The sequence below is a fragment of the Tinamus guttatus genome, unplaced genomic scaffold (genome assembly GCF_059628265.1).
Source record: "Tinamus guttatus ecotype Peru unplaced genomic scaffold, ASM5962826v1 Tinamus_guttatus_pri_ptg000203l, whole genome shotgun sequence".
Lineage (NCBI taxonomy): Eukaryota > Metazoa > Chordata > Aves > Tinamiformes > Tinamidae > Tinamus > Tinamus guttatus.
Genome location: NW_028288737.1, coordinates 4,168,630 through 4,184,710, shown reverse-complemented (window position 1 = coordinate 4,184,710; position 16,081 = coordinate 4,168,630). Strand labels below are relative to the sequence as shown.

The 16,081-nt window shown below is 36.2% G+C and overlaps 1 protein-coding gene across 1 annotated transcript; it reads left to right on the top strand.

Annotated features, from left to right (window-relative positions):
• Positions 1-327: 327 nt before the first annotated feature.
• NDC80 (NDC80 kinetochore complex component) lies at positions 328-14,716 on the top strand. Its single transcript, XM_088524123.1, has 17 exons — positions 328-384; positions 1,779-1,921; positions 2,534-2,620; positions 3,331-3,454; positions 3,649-3,821; positions 5,103-5,205; positions 6,058-6,147; positions 6,866-6,959; positions 8,016-8,122; positions 9,032-9,176; positions 9,421-9,626; positions 10,302-10,454; positions 10,744-10,833; positions 11,725-11,817; positions 13,388-13,518; positions 14,090-14,192; positions 14,594-14,716. Exons 2-17 carry the CDS (start codon positions 1,821-1,823, stop codon positions 14,714-14,716), a joined length of 1,923 nt encoding a protein of 640 aa, XP_088380249.1. The 5' UTR covers positions 328-384; positions 1,779-1,820.
• The last annotated feature ends 1,365 nt before the right edge of the window (positions 14,717-16,081 follow it).

Sequence of the window (16,081 nt, the reverse complement as noted above, 5' to 3'; positions counted from 1 at the left end):
GCGCCGCCATCTTACTGTACGGCAACCTCTCCTGCTAATACCTTCCGGGGGCACCTGCGCAGGAGTCCAGCGCGCTTTCAAAGCACGCTTTCCCCTTTTCTCCCGCCTAAGGAAGAGTGGCCATAACAAATATATATATAAAATATATATATATTTCACACATATAAGAACACACTCATATAAAAACCCAGCCGCGGTTCTGCGTTTGTCCTATTCACATGTGTGAGCGGCAGCCCAGCCAGCGGAAGTGACGACAATCGCCACATTCCCCCTTCCCGCTCGGCGCAGGGCTGTGACGCAATGCGTCCAGCCGCGGTGCTGACGTAGTCTCTGGCGGGCGGATTTGAAATTTGGGAGGAAGGAGCTGCTGCGACGCTGTTAACGGTAACGGCTGGGCGGGGAGGGGACTTTGGCGGGCGCCTTGTTGGGGTCCCAACGGGTTGTTTCTCTCGCAATGTCGGAGGCCGTGTGAGGAAGGGCCGAGCCGCGGCTCCGGTAGCGGTGGCCGCCTGCCCTGCGTGCCGGGGCCTGGGAAAGGCTGATCCCCGCCCGCGTTCGGCTGTCGGGGGCGCTGCGCTTGGCACCGCCTCTATTCAGTCGCGTAAATATCCCTGTTTTCCCTGTGAAGCAATATAATTCCCTGTAAAGGCAACTGAATGCAGCTGTGCCCAGTAACGCTTTGCTCCTAGGTTTGCTCGTGTGCGTTGGCTCAAGCAAGCTGTAGTTGTGAGCTAGCGATTCGCTGCTTGTATAAACACCTTGTGTGTAGTGAATAAAGTTATGGGAGAATGTAGCTTTCCCCAGCTCTGCCCCAACCCCGCCATGAAAATTAGGTCACAGCTGAAACGTCATTTAAAAAAAAAAAAAAAAAAGCCCACTTTTTAAGGGGGCTTAACAGGTCAAGTTTCTGTCACATTTGCCGTAATTGAAACTTGGAAGTATGATTGTGAAACACATTTTTTGTTGATGGTATATTTTGGTAATGCTCAACATGATAATTTTGCTATTAGTTCAGTCATTAAAGCCCACGCCACAAACAGTGTGCGTTCTCTGCAGAGCAGGTGCTATTTTTTGTCGAGTGAGTGAGTTCAATTTACCTGAAAATTCCACCTAATGCCAGTGCAGAGAAAAGTTCAATGCTTTTGGTTTGGTTGCATGGTTTGGTTGCAATTATTTTTTCTCTGTAGTGGAAAGGTATCCATAATGTTAATTCAGAACAGGCTTCCCAGGTCTCTATGATACTCTGAAATCGTTCACAAAATTGATGAGCAGGTTCAGAGATAGTGGCTAAGGAACTGAGTGATGGACGAAGTGCTAGAAGCAATAGCCATGTTAATGTGGTCTTCTTTACGGTTAATCAAAATAGGAAAAAAAAAAAGTATTCAATCAGCCAATTTGCTTTTAGTAGCTGTAAGGAGAAATACCCCAAAATACAAGTCAAAATAAAACCGTTGGTTTGGAGAAACCACTACCTTTCATCTGTGAAATGCTTAATTTAAATGGCTGTACTGCTGAAGTCTCCAAATCAGATATGCACCGTTCATCTGCTTATCAGAGTATATCTGAAAATTCAGGTAGCATGCTGGTTTGCAGCTGGAAGCTTTTTGTTTTTATTTAGGGGGGAAAAAATAAAGGGAAAACACCCTTTAAAGAACATGCAATGTTTCTGGAAATTCTTGGCCTGTCACACAGCTGCTGGTCTAACATACAGCTTGCTTAGCCTGACTCCTCAGAAAGTCACTGTGATGTTATGAAAGGCAAATATTCTTAAATCCTAGATTCTCCCACACTGAGAGACAGCGCTTTGTGCTTTAGCCACAATGAGACGAAGCTCGAGTACTAGCGGGAGTAGCAGTCGGCTCTCTGTGATGGCACTGAGAGTACAAGACACCAACAAGATGGGTCTCCAAACACCTCAGATGTAAGTGCTACTGATCATGTTGATAGGAGGGGTCCATAAAGTTAACTCTGAAGGGATTTCCTGTGATATGTTTATGAGCAGGATTATAGCAACTGAAAAAGATGGGAGCAGCAGAAAGAAAACTTCCTGCAGCAATTTGTATATGTGCTCCAGTTCTACAAAAACTTCCTCACTTAACATCAAAAGTGTGCATTTACTTCTGGAAATATAAAGAGTATAAAGTTCGGTAGGTCTGGTAAATCTTTTCTTGATATTATAAGCTTTAAATGTCAGAACGGATGTCATCTATGTGCATGTACAATATGGTTAGTACGTAAGTACTTTGAAATGTAAGACTTTAATCTGCTGATATGACCATGACAATTTTTTTTTTACATATTTGTTGGAGAATATCTGAATGTATGTCTATTTATAAAAAAGTATGCATATAAAACTTCTTCTAGAAATGTTTTTGGTAATGTACAATAATGTATTAAAACCAGTTGACATCATCAAGAAGCTGCTGTGCCGAAGATGCTTACATTTAAATGTCTATGTTACAGTTTTCTTACATGAGCAAAAGATGGAATGGTAGAAGCAGTAGTCACTTGTATTCTTCCCCCTCTCCCCCAGGAAGGACAGAGGAACATTTGGGAAGCTGAGCATGAGCAAACCTACATCCGGAACTTCTGAAAGAAAAGTCAGCTTTTTTGGCAAAAGGTATTAATGCCTCTATATTTCTGCACTGTAAATTTAAAAATAGAAGTTCCACAACACTTTGTAGTTGTTGTCCTTTGCATGGAAAAATGGATATGAGGACAAAAGATTGTCAGATGTTTCCTCCTCTGCTTGTTGATCACCAAACAATAACGCAGAGCAGGAATAGCTTTGAGGGATATTCCTGCTCTTGGAATTGACATGCACTACATAACTTGCAGGGCGGCTCAAGACATTTATTTCAGGAAGAAGGTTCCTCATCAATAAAACTTGAGACATGTTTTTATATCCAGATTTTTGATAAAGCTTTCCTGACAGTCTGGCTTTCTAGGTTTATATTTTCCTTCTTCACTTAGAAAAACACAGGTATCTTTTTGCAGAAAGATTAATCCTTAAGTATCTTAAGCTTTGATGAACCTACTGAAACATCTTGTTTCTTCACCTAAGGGGAATTTTTCCACTCTTATAAAACTATTTCTCTGTATAAACTGGAGAAAATGTTCGCCTAGGGTATAGCAACCTCACTGTTGTCAGGGGCCTCAACTGTTCTGAATTGGTGTTTTTCTTCTGTCATTCTAATTAAAGAGAAACTTTTGGCTATCTACAAAACCTAAAGATAACAAATGTAACAACTTAAAAATATTTGGAGTTTTGGCTATACTATTGTTACAATAATTATTGTTACAATAACCGCATGTTTCTTTGGTTGTTAGAACAAGCAGCGTTGGAGGTTCACGCAACAGTCAGTATGGTGTGTTTGGTACAGAGAAGATCAAGGATCCCAGGCCACTTCATGACAAGACATACATTCAACAATGCATCAAACAGCTTTGTGAGGTAACCTATTCATTTTAAACATTTATTTTAAACTATTATTTAATCTATTTTTATTATTGTTAATTTAAATTATTCTTTTAAACATTGATTTAAGTAAAAAAATAATACTAATCAAAATACTTATTTTTCATGGCTTCAATTTTAGATTTTATCTATTGACTGCTCTACTACTTAATATTTCTTTTTTTTCTCAGTTTCTTGTTGAGAATGGTTATGCCCATAATGTCTCCATGAAGTCGCTACAGTCTCCATCTGTTAAGGATTTCTTAAAAATCTTCACTTTTATCTATGGATTTCTTTGCCCTTCTTATGAACTGCCTGATTCAAAATTTGAAGAGGAAATTCCCAGAGTTTTTAAAGAGCTTGGGTAAGATCATTGTCCCTTTATTATGCTATTTTATGCTAATATTTTGCTTCTCTAGATTTCTTCGAGCTTACAATTTTAAAGATTTCTGTGATAGTACTTAGTACTTAGTTTGTGTTTTATAGTGTCAGGTCTCTTTAGCTGTGTATGTCTGTTCACTTCTCTGTATTTTAGGAAGATGTTTTAGTCTATAATATTTCAAACTGCTGATCTAGCAGAATCATTGAAAAGAAAGTTGCTGTGAAGGAGCCTTATCCTGCTCTCTGTAATCCTTGATAAAATGACTTATTTTAAGAACTTACTTTAAGATATCTTTTGGGAATTAGAAAATAGACATAAATAATTCATTTTAAGATATCCTCAGCAAAGTTCACGAGCACTTATTTTGATTTCTCGGTTTGTTATAGCTTTTTGTCCTATGTTTCTAAAATAACTTTGTACAGCTGTGTGTCTAAAGTTGTGCTTTTCTGTTCCTTGCATATCAGAAGGCTTAGAGAGAACATCTGTAATGAGCAGAATAGTATCTGTGTTCCGTATTTATAAGTAAAATTAACAGTTTGATACGCAACTGTTCTGAAATGGTACCTTTTCTGTTACTGTATAATGCTAAGCTAATCAGCAGAAGTTTTCCTTGTTTTCAAAGCACATTTTTGACCCCAAGGAGCAAGAATCTCTTTCTGTAAGAACAGGGCTTCTGTATCTCTTTCTCTTCTTGTATGTTAGGAAATCCTTCAGGCTTGTGCATCCAGTTTGAGTGGAGGCTAGGCACCCACTGTACTATTTTTTCCTACTTCGTGTGTGTTTGCCCTTCGGGTCTCTGTCTCATCATTTATCACATGTTCATAAGGCTCCCACTCCTTTTCCCTGGTCCTGCTGTGCCCACCTCTCTTCCCACTGGAGCTTCAGAATGTGAAAAAGGGACCTGATCTGAAGGTAGTTGGTATCAAGAGAGAAAAAGCAATATAATAACCTAATTAGGAAGGGGAATGTGTATTTGGGCAAAGGAGTTTACAAAGAAATATTGTATACTTTGTATGAAGACATATTTTTTCCTAATCTTCACATAGGCTGCAAATATAAATTTGTTTCCAAAATGAGAAACCCATCACAATGGAACTGTGCCATAAGTACTCAGCTTATCACTTCTTCATGTATAGTAGAAAGTGCAATGAAGTTTGTTCTGCTTTGTGTGCTTCAAAACCTACACACAAAATTGTGGGTTTTTTAGCTTATTCATTTTTTTTTCCCACAGCTGTTTAAAATGTGTTTTCTTTTCCCTTGTAGATACACTTTTCCTTTGTCAAAAAGCTCCATGTATACAGTGGGAGCACCGCACACATGGCCTCAGATTGTCGCAGCTTTGGTTTGGTTAACTGATTGTGTCAAGGTATCGTCTGACTCCTTTAAGTCAAATAATTCCACTTTTCAGGCTGGAATGCTGTTTTCAATATCTTTTAATAGCTTTCCAAAAATGACTTTATTTACTTATGGGAAGATAAAAGTAGGTATTCTTTATTGCCATTATGAAACTAGCCTTTGGACTACTTTAGTACACTTTAAAGTAATGTATAATGTTTGTTAATATGTAAATTGAAGGTTTTAATGTTATATTATGAACTTTCTAAAACTACATTCACTGGATGAATTTGTGTATGAGAAAGTAAAAATAATCTATTGCATATACATACATGATGCTTTATAAAGTTCACAGATGAAACATCTTTAGGACATAATTAAAGATGTATTTTTAGTGAAGCAACTTCTTGAGACATCTGCCATCTTCTAAATTTAAAGCTGAAGGGTGGATTTTTCTATAGCAGCTATTCAAGTAACCTGTGATTGTATAGAATGTTTTGTTGTTCTTGTTTAGTTGTTTGTTTGTTTGTGGTTGTTTTCTTGGTAACTCAGTTGTTGCCAGCTCATGTCTGAGCCATATTTGGCTCAGAAGTTCACCACTGCTGAACTGCGCACACTTGAAAATTTCATGATCTTTGCTGAAAAAATACATGTGACTTTCCAAGGTAATCCAGCAGTGCTGACTGTCCATCTAATGCCATTTGGGCTTGTAGCCAATATAAGGCAATAGCCCTACCCTGATATGCTCTGAAGCATCACCATTACATCTTACTTGCTGAAATCCCAATTCAATGTTACTCTGCTCATCGCAAACATGTCACTAATAGGAAAACTAATCAAGGTCCTCACATTTGCTCTTTGCATGTATGTCTGTGCCTTTTAGCTGTATTCTGCCATAAAAGAGAATGCACCATCGTTTGATGATGGACAGAACTGGGGAGGAGAGACAGAAGATGGAATCGTACATAATAAGGTACCATAAAAAGTAAATGATGGTCATATTGTGTTTAGTTGAATTTTGCTATATGCAAAACTAAACCATTTAAACATGGTAAAACAAATGTAACTGTTACATAAATGTAAATGGTTCGGTTGACATCTTCCTAGTTCGGCATGTTAAAATGGTGGATGTATTGAATTTAAATCAAATACTTAAAAATACAGCAGCTTGCTTCCTTCCAGATTTAACATTCAGTGTTCAGGTTGTAGTGAATTGCAAAAAATCTAATTAAAGTGGAATTTTGAATTTTGGCCCTTTGGGTAACCTGCTTTTAATTCTAATATTAATTCTCTGATATCTGTGCATTTGAAGTATAGCATTCATATTTACTGAAGAGCTCTGTTAAATGGAGCTACGGCTGCTATAAACTCAGAGGATCATACAGTCTAAAGTGATAAACTTAATATTGTCTCTGCTATCCTGGATATCAAAAAAAAGTTTTTCTAACCCCTTTTTAATAATGGTAAATACATTCTTTTATCTGAATATCATCTACTGACACTCTATTAAAATAATAAAAAAAAAAACAGAAAAGATGCCCAGAAGTCTGCCCACAAGTAGACTTTACAGAAAGTAGCACAAACTTGTAAAAGATATTTTTTGCCTCTGTATAATTCATTGATTGTGCAGATTTGACTAATCCTTTTACAGTTCTTTGAATCTTCATGAAAGCTTTTTAAATCATTTCCAGCTTTTCATGGACTACATTGTGAAGTGCTATGAGCACTTCATGAAAGGGAACGATATTTTTGAAGAATTTGATGCAGAAGTGCAGTCAAAATTAAGTAAGTTTTCATGTCTTAATGAAGCATCTGATTGTGTTATTTGTTTCTTTTCTCCTAGCATGAAATTTGCTCAGTTGACAAATAAGACTGATCTAATATGAGGAAGGCTGAAATTGCCAGTTTCCTCAGTTACACTTAGTTCTCTGTTTTATGCTTTGGTATTCGTACAGACAGGCAGGTCATGCTCTGCTGTCAACTGTACCTGTGTAAGCCAGTTGTTTTCAATGACTTTGTAATGACAGAAAGCAGCATGCAGGTCATGGCTTGCAAATGCCAGCTGTGCAGATCATTCTTATTACTGAAAGGAAAAAAAAAAATCTTACTAAAGGCTGCAGATATGTTGAGAAAGAAAGGTCAGGTCCTTCAAAAAGCTCCGAGAACAGCCTGTGAGCGCTCCATACCCTATTGTGAGAGAGAATTCCCAAGCATGACTCAAACCTTGTGCTTGCCTTCAAAGAGCTGAATGTCTTTGACTCGTTTGTTTCCTTGTCTACAGAAGTGCAACAGATAGTGTGGGAACAAGGAGGGAAAATAATTCTCCCCTTCTGGGTCCTTTACACAAAGCAGACTGAGGACCCTTTTATTGCCAGAGGGAAGTTGGAGAGGAGGCATAAATTCCCAGACAGAAAGATATTAGTAGGAAAAAGGAATACAGCTGTTGGGCAAAAACTGAGGGAGCTGAGAGAACATGGCTCAAGATGCAGGGTAGTACATGGGTGAGAAAGGAATATACAGATTCCTAATGAGACTACCCTTGAAAAGCTAGAACAGATGGAAACTCTTGTAATAACTACTATTGCTACAGCGTTGGCTAAATGAGAGTTTGAAACCAACCTCACAGCAGTGATTTAGGCTTTTGTATGATTCCCATGACTGAGAAACTGTTTTAGGTATTCGTCTGTTTGCTTTGTAATGAAAGCTTCTAATGTAAAATTTAGTTTTCAGTTAAAACGTTCAGATAATGGGTATTCCTTGTGCTGAAACTACAGCAATTACATAGATATTCAGTTTAGATGACATTCAGTGAGATTATATTACTTGTTTTTCCCTCTCCAGAGGATGTATTCAACATAGATGAATTTCAGCTAGAAGGTTTAGCTGCAGAAAACAAAAGGCTTCATGAAGAGATTGCAAGACTAGAGAAAGAAAGGGAGAGTGAGCCGGTGAGTAAACAGTGTCTGTGCTTGCCTACTGGCAGTGGAGGGATGGGGACCTTCCTTAATTTTCAGTTATGGATACTGAAGGTGCTCTGTCGATATTCTATATCAAAATACTGATAATAAATTATGAAAAATGGAAAAATTGTTTTCAGTGTTCTAGAAGATTGTAATGAGCCCTGGCTGTTACAAGCTGTACCACTGTAGTAGAACGCGTTATGGAGTCTTCAGAGACCATTTGTTTGATGGTCGAGCGGATATTTTCAAATTATGAGGATCTTGCATTGACTGAAATACTAATGAACCAATAGTTGAACCATTGTTCATTTGAACTTCAACAATATCCCTTGCCAACATTTGTAGGAAAACTTTTAAGGGATGGAACTATGGAAAATACTGGTAATGATCAATCAAAGTATATTTTGGGGAAAGTATTGTGTTTGTACTTGAGGAAAGTATTTGTGTTTACAGTTTCTTTTCCTAAAACATGATTAAATTCAAAATGGGTTAATGGCTGCACAGCTGGCAAATTGAGACTCCAGCTTGCATGCCAAATGTGTTCTTTATTCCTAACTTCCCTTGTCCTTGGTTTCATCTACCCTTTTTGTATTACTGTAATACTTTTGAATTATTTTCTTTAAGAACTTAATTTATGCAATACCTAATGCTAATCAAAAATGTCAAACACTAAAATGCAAAAAAAAAAAAATCAAATAATTTTTCAGCCTCTTTTTTATCATTATTTTAAAGACTTATACTTGAGTCAAATGCCGCAGATGTAGACAGTGAAGAACCTTGATCAGATTTTTATTCATGCTCTTAGGGCTGGCTATAATTATTCTATTGTCCTGGTTTGAAAATAAAATAATTAGTGTAAATAATCAGCTGTGGTTGTTCTTTCCATTCATTGACTAGGATCGTTTAGTATCACTGCGAAAGCTGAAATCTTCCCTTCAAGCAGATGTCCAGAAATACCAGGCTTATATGGAAAATCTAGAGTCTCATACAGCGATCCTTGATCAGAAAATTAAAAGCGTTAATGAAGAAGTTGAGACAGCAGGTAAGAAAGATCCTGCTCATGGGTGAAGCTAGCTTTACAAATATTTTATAATTATCAGTTTCACAAAAGAGAGACGCTTTGTGTATTGCAAGTGTAGTAATTTATTTTGCTAAATTAATTTCTCCTAAAGAGAGTTTTTTTGTCTTATAGCCATTTGTACATTAGAGACATTAGAGATTAGGTTGGGTTAAACTATATAGGCTGGTGTTTTACATCAGTTTTGTGAATCCTTTTGTGAATTTAGAAATGGAGGTAGAAGCAATGAAGCAGGAAAACGCTCGGCTCCAGTACATCTTTGATAACCAGAAGTACTCAGTTGCGGACATAGAGAGAATAAATCACGAGAAAAATGAGCTTCAGCAAACCATGAAGAAACTGGCTAAGGAAGTGGAAACGGAACAGCATCAACTGTGGAATGAGGAGATAAAATATGCTAGGCATAAAGAGGCGGTATGTGAAAATCCTGCTACTCTGAGAGGCAGCTCTCAGTTTTCATCATACAAAAACCTGATACTTGGGCTATTGCTAACTTCTTTCCTAAATAATACAACAATAGCATGGATGTCTCATAATGATCTAAAAATGATAAAACTGATTTCTGCTTATGTTCTCTGAAAAGTTTTCTTTTTCTCTTTTCAGTACTGAGCATAATAGAAATGTATTCTTATACTCTATGTATGGTTTTCTGCACCTTTAGGGACATATCAAGAATATGATTTACTGTCAACTCTCACTGTTAAGGTAGCAACTACTTTGCTAATATTAGCTTGAAATTGCTTGTGTTAATATCTTATATCAAGGAAGTAATTCAAAACTGATGCTTTGAATCAGTACCTCTACATGTATTTAGAGCCTAATGAGTCCCTTGTATGGAATTTCTGTTGGAAACCTTTAAAAGGGACAAATTTATTAATTTTACAGAATGAGAGCAAACACTGAAAGAAACTTAAGTCTATATTTACACCAAAAATGCAAAATGCTGAACTGTCAATACTTAAGCTCTTGCATACTGTGACGTGTCCTGGAAATATGTTTCCTAAAGAGCAATTCAAACACCTGTTCCAAATATTATAATCTTTGCAAAGATTTTCGTTTGTATTTTTCTATTTTTTCTCCTCTGAATAGATCGAAATACAACTGGCAGAGTATCATAAACTGGCTAGAAAGCTGAAGTTAATTCCAATAAGTGCTGAGAATTCCAAAGGCCATGACTTTGAGATTCAGTTTAATCCTGAGGCAGGACCAAGTTCCCTAGTCAAATACAGAACTCAGATTAAGGTAAGTAGCATCAAGTGCGCCAAATGTCTCTTGCAACACTCTCGTAAGAATATATTTCAAACTTTTCCTTGGAAGTGTTGAGAGTGCCACTCTTAAATCTTCCATGAAGCTTCAGTGAAAAGCCTCTGTGGTGAACTTACATAACTGCATTGTGCTAGTGGAAGGAAATTTGTCATCAGAAGGTAAAGCAGCGCAAATAAAAACTGGAGAAAGAAAACATCTGCTGGCATCCCTCTTAATTTACACTAACAATTTGGCTAATGCCATTTTTCTTGTATACATATTACAGGCTCCCCTTATGGAGATCATAAACCAGACTGAGGAAGAAATTAGAAAAGCAACTCACCAGAAAATGAGTTTGGAAGATACGTTAGAACAGGTTTGTTTTGGTCAATGAAGATTAGGATCTGAGACGTAATAATGGCACCTGTTAGTCCCAGCTGATCTTTTGGTCAGATGAAGTGTTTCTGGAGGGAAGTGGTAAGATGACTGCTTTAATTATGATGGAGCCTAAATGCCTTTGTGAGAATTTTAGGGTCTGTATTAGCTGAAAGAATAGTGAAAATGAGGATTATGCAGTTACATATAATTTAAGACCATAAGTACCGGAAAGATTTGGGTTTAATATTTTAATAAGCTGTCTATTCCAATCTGGTTTCCTAATTTGCCATCACTTACTAATTGTCATTGAAAAGATTTCTAGCAACGCTGTCAAAAAGGGTTGAAAAAGGAAAATTGCTGGTCATGTAACATGTTGCAATACACACTGAAGAAATTAAGGGACCAGTTTTAAAATTGCTGTCCCTGGGAAACACTTAATGAGCTAAACTTTATGCCAGATTCCTTATGGAGAACTCCAAAAAGCTGTTGTCATTGCGGGTTACAGGCTACTCTTTCCAAAGGCATAAAAGCCTCTGGAAAGCTTTTTGGAAAGTCGGTATGATTTGATTGAAAACAAAGCTTGACACTGAAATGTTGAAAACATTAGTATATTTTTCTAAACCATAAGCTATGGACATTGAAAACTTAAAGCTCTATATTCAAAGCTTAAACTTCCACAAATCTTCAATTTCCCCAGATTATGGGGCAAAAAGTTTAAACTGTACAGATATAAAGAATTGTTAAATGTAATTTGATATTTGTACCAAACAGAAATTGTTTAAATATACACTTCCCGAGTAAATGAGTGCTTTTTGACTATTGCAGCTGTTATCTGTAAAGTTGTATGTTGTATTTCTCTTTTAATACTTAATTACATTTTTATTTCTAGGTGAACACAATGGTAGAGGAAAAGAAAAACACTGTGAAAAAGCTGAAAGAAGAAGCTGAAAAGTTGGATGATCTTTACCAACAGAAGCTTAAGGTAGAACATTTTTATAGGTTGATGACCAGAATTTATGCTTAATGAAAAGTTGTGCTTTTTTTTTCCCTGTTTTTTCCTGGATTTACCAGGCTCCTGGTAAATCTTGTTTTGATATACTAGATGATCAGGGGTGAGCATTTGCCCTCCCTTCCACCCATCTTGTCTTAGATATCTTTTCAGATAAAAAGGAAAATCTCAAAAAACTCTTGTTTGCAAGGCTGTTTAGTTTATTCTTTTTTTTCCTTTTGTTACGTGCAAATGAGGCAATGCATGTTCACAAATGTGCAATGCACACATTGTATTGAGAAATATTTCCTATCTTGAGAGTCAGATTCCATTTTCTCATACAATAATCTGGTTTATTACTTTGGCAAATCCTTTGGCAAATCCTTAAATTACTTCATCCAGTCGTAGAAGCATCCATGTCCACCTGTTGAACTCAGGATATCTCAAAGCATGTGCTTAAAGCAGATTTATGCCTTGTTTGCTCAGTTTAGTATAAAATAGTTATTAGTACACTTTTTATTAAATGTGTTACCAAATTAAAGATGGAGGAAATGTTATTTGCCTAAAAGCACGTTTTCAATATTTTAGTGTTATTCTCTCTCCCCACCAAAGGGGGGCAGTCCCTCTCTTTTTTTCTCACGTTTACTTTTGGTTTAACAACAGAAATAGTTAACAAGTAGTAGGCTGCTTCAATATCTTTTGAGTTCTTCAACAGCATGTCCTTTGAGGCTTTGGTGGGTGCATAGTACTCAAGAGAAAAAAGGCTTTTTGAGCTATTTTGAACTGTTTAATATATTTGCTCTTTCAAATCCAAACTGCTGTGATATAACCATAAAGCAGGGGGCTATATCATTGCTAACATCCTGCCTAGGTGACTGAAGGTATTGATTTAGTTTATTGCTTCCAAAACCTACGAAACTCATCTTTTAATCTTTGCTATGCATGTTTTGTTTTTAAGGAAAGTTCATTAAATACTTCCTAATTAGTGCACAGGTTATAATGAGACATAGTTGTGTAATTCATATCTATCTGTGCCATTCATAAGCTGAATTAATGAAACATTTTATTTCACAAATGCTAAATGTAGTGCTATATTTTAGCAAAACTGAATATTTAGTGATGGCAGATTTTTTTTAGGTTGTCTTTGCATTTCAGAGCATTGTGCATACTGTCAGCAGTGTCATTCTTCCTATGGAAATGACTAGTAATAATTCACATGCACCTTTCAGAGCCAAAGGGGAAAGGCTTTCATTCAAAGTGGCTTAAAAAACAGTGTGGGATGTTCCATTTTTAAGCTATTCAGAGAGTCAGCACTTTTTTTTTTGCCCACATGAGTTTGAAGGAAAGATAGCACTACAACACAAACCTTGAAATAAGGATGGAGGAATAAGGGGAGACTGCATTGGTTTTCACGATAGGACAATCCAGAAATTTTAATTTGGAGCAATGAGTGTAAAGTTACTTCTGCGGTGAACTGCTAATTCAAATATCAGGATTAGTATTATTCAGAAATAAATTTTCATAGTATTTCATAATTTATGCCATTTTTCGCTATCACTTGCAGGAGGCAGAAGAGCAGGAGCAAAAATGTGCAAGTGAGCTGGAATTGTTAGAGAATCACAAACACTTTCTTCAGAGCGGCATCAATGAAGGTCTCAGTGAAGCCACAAGTGAATTGCACGATATTCAGCGACAGTAAGGCCCATTATATTGTTTGGGGGTTGTTTGTTTTGTTTGTTTGTTTGCTTTGTTGTTGTTTAACAATATAGATATTTTGCTAAGTCCTAACACAACTAGCATCTTATAAATGACTATCTAAAATAAGTCAGTGAGCAGGTATTCATTTCAGTGTACTAATTTTGCAAATTTACAGTTGAACAATGTTTCTCCTAGGCGCTTAACATTTTGCTAGGGAATTTAAGAAGTCTCTTCTATCTAAGTACTCCTGTTTTCCATGCACCTTTATAATATATACGGTTGCGGTAAGTTTATTAATTCAGTTCCAAATAATCACCATTTTGACAACCACATCATACATGTTCATAATCTGCAGATATGATTTAATTCTAAATACACTGCTGTAAGGTACTTTTTTCTCATATTAATTAGCACACTATGGTCCTTGTTCTTCTAAGTCAGGTATTAATAAACAAATCATATGTAGCTAACTTATGAATAATCTGACAATGTGTACAACTTGGTAAAGAGATTTTTTCAGCTGTCAGGAATTTTACAGTGTGACTTTCTGAGGGTCTGTATTTTCTAGATACCAAGTTGTTATGCAAACAAAAACAGAGGAGAGCAGGAAGGCATGTGATAACTTGAGTCATCTTTTGGACGTGATCACTACTCATGTAGCATCTGTAGAGGTAAGCTAATATTTCATATTCAGAGTGAAATCTTTCTACAGTTATCTACAACTGCAATTAAATGTATGGATTTTAGAACTTATTCTTTTGAGTCAAGTATCAATGATTAATGGATGCTACATCAAGTCCATGGATTCTAGTAAATAAATTGTTGACAAAACCCTTCTGTATTTCCTGCTTCTTAATGAGTGCCTGGAGCTCCTTGAATCAAAACATTTGGTACAGATAATCAGCAGTAATCGTTAAATGTCAGGACTCAAGTCCAGCCCCTCTTCTCTGAAAAGCACAGAAGTATTTAACTATTAGCACTTACCCCATACAGTGATAGCTTAAAATGCTTTAGTAGTCACAGTACTATAGAGGCACCATCATTCTAATCAACTTTTATAATTCTCTTCTAGAAATATATTGATGAACAGAATAAGAAAATTGACAAAGATTATGAAGAATTCATGTCTGAAGATCTATTGTCATCCTTGACCAGTATTCTAGACAGCTACAAAAAGAAGGCTGAAAATATATAGTTACCATTTGTGAAATTCTGGTATGGGGTCTCTTAAAGGATGGGCACTTCCTTTTCTTTTTCTTTAAAAAGTTTAAAGAAATGTTTCTGAATTTCATTTGAATTACATAAATATATTAAAGGATTAAACAATACATTTGCAAATTTTTTAAAAGGCTTTGTTTATACCTTCTGCTCGCAGTGTACTTGTCACAGATGTTTGTAGTCTTGTACAAGACAATTGTGGAACAATTAAAGACAAATTTTTCTTCATAACCATGCACTTCTAGGAATATTCAGCAAGGCAAGAGTTCCATCAGCCTTTTAAAATAATCATCCTGAGTGCACTTAGAGATGGGACTGCAAGTGACAGCAAAACACCGAGATTACTGTCATTCTGAAATACTTCTACTAAATAGTAATTACCTAGTAATTGTACAGGCTTAAAAAAAACTGATAAATGGGGGAAAAGGTTTACACTTTCCTTTTCAGAGAGTAGTTTGTATAGTTGGTAGTACATATATAGTGTACATTTAGAATGACAGTGCACGTCCTATACAAAACCTTAAAAAAGTTTATCAGCAAGACCAAATGTAAACGGCTCCCAGTGTCCTGCCTGGATGCTGTTATCTATGTTACCTAAATGGCCCAGAGACCCTTCTCACACGAGTAAACGTTTTTTGAGAAAAGATTATAGAGCAGTCCTGTATGTGTTTAAAGAATGAAAGATTAGGCACTTTGAAAACAGCTCTGTCTTTAACTACTCATAGCCCCAGATGGAAGTTTTTAATGTGCATCCTTAGTGTATAGACTGGAGAGAGCTGGAGGTAGGACACCATATTAATTCTGGTAATATAGTTACTCAGTTTTAGAGGTGATTAATGTTGGATACATGAAAAGGTTTTGTTGTAAAGTTAGTAGGAGAGATTCTATCTAATTTCCTTTCTTAGGAAAGTAGCAGTAAAATTAGTGTACAGGGAGATCCATACATGGAAGAAAATGCAACCAGATAAGTGTAACCAGATGTCTTCAATATGGATTTCTGGTTCCTGCTCAATGTCATGTCAGAAACGGAAGTCATATCTGCTTGTGTACTCTGTATATACCTTTTTTTTTTTTTGACAGCATATATTGTCTTGGACTGTTTAATTTATGATGGCATTATGGCGTTTCTTAATTAAAATGTTGGCGTATTTGAGGTTTTGGCTAGAGTTCAGTGATAAATATCATTGATTCAAACACAATAGTTAAAACAATTCTGCAGTGTGTTCAAGTGGTGCTTATAATTATACAAAATATTTATTTAATTAGCAACTTTTTTTTATCAGTCTCTAAAAAATTTTTCTATAAGTGAAACAGCTCCCTAGGATGCACAATAGAACTTAGA

What these genes read in the sequence shown, in the direction of transcription:
- NDC80 (XM_088524123.1), top strand. Translation starts at nt 1,821, where the DNA reads ATGAGACGAAGCTCGAGTACTAGCGGGAGTAGCAGTCGGCTCTCTGTG. An exon ending in AGAAGTGCAGTCAAAATTAA is followed by an intron (nt 6,960 to 8,015) that starts GTAAGTTTTCAT and finishes TTCCCTCTCCAG; the next exon opens with AGGATGTATTCAACATAGAT. An exon ending in AAGAAAGGGAGAGTGAGCCG is followed by an intron (nt 8,123 to 9,031) that starts GTGAGTAAACAG and finishes TTCATTGACTAG; the next exon opens with GATCGTTTAGTATCACTGCG.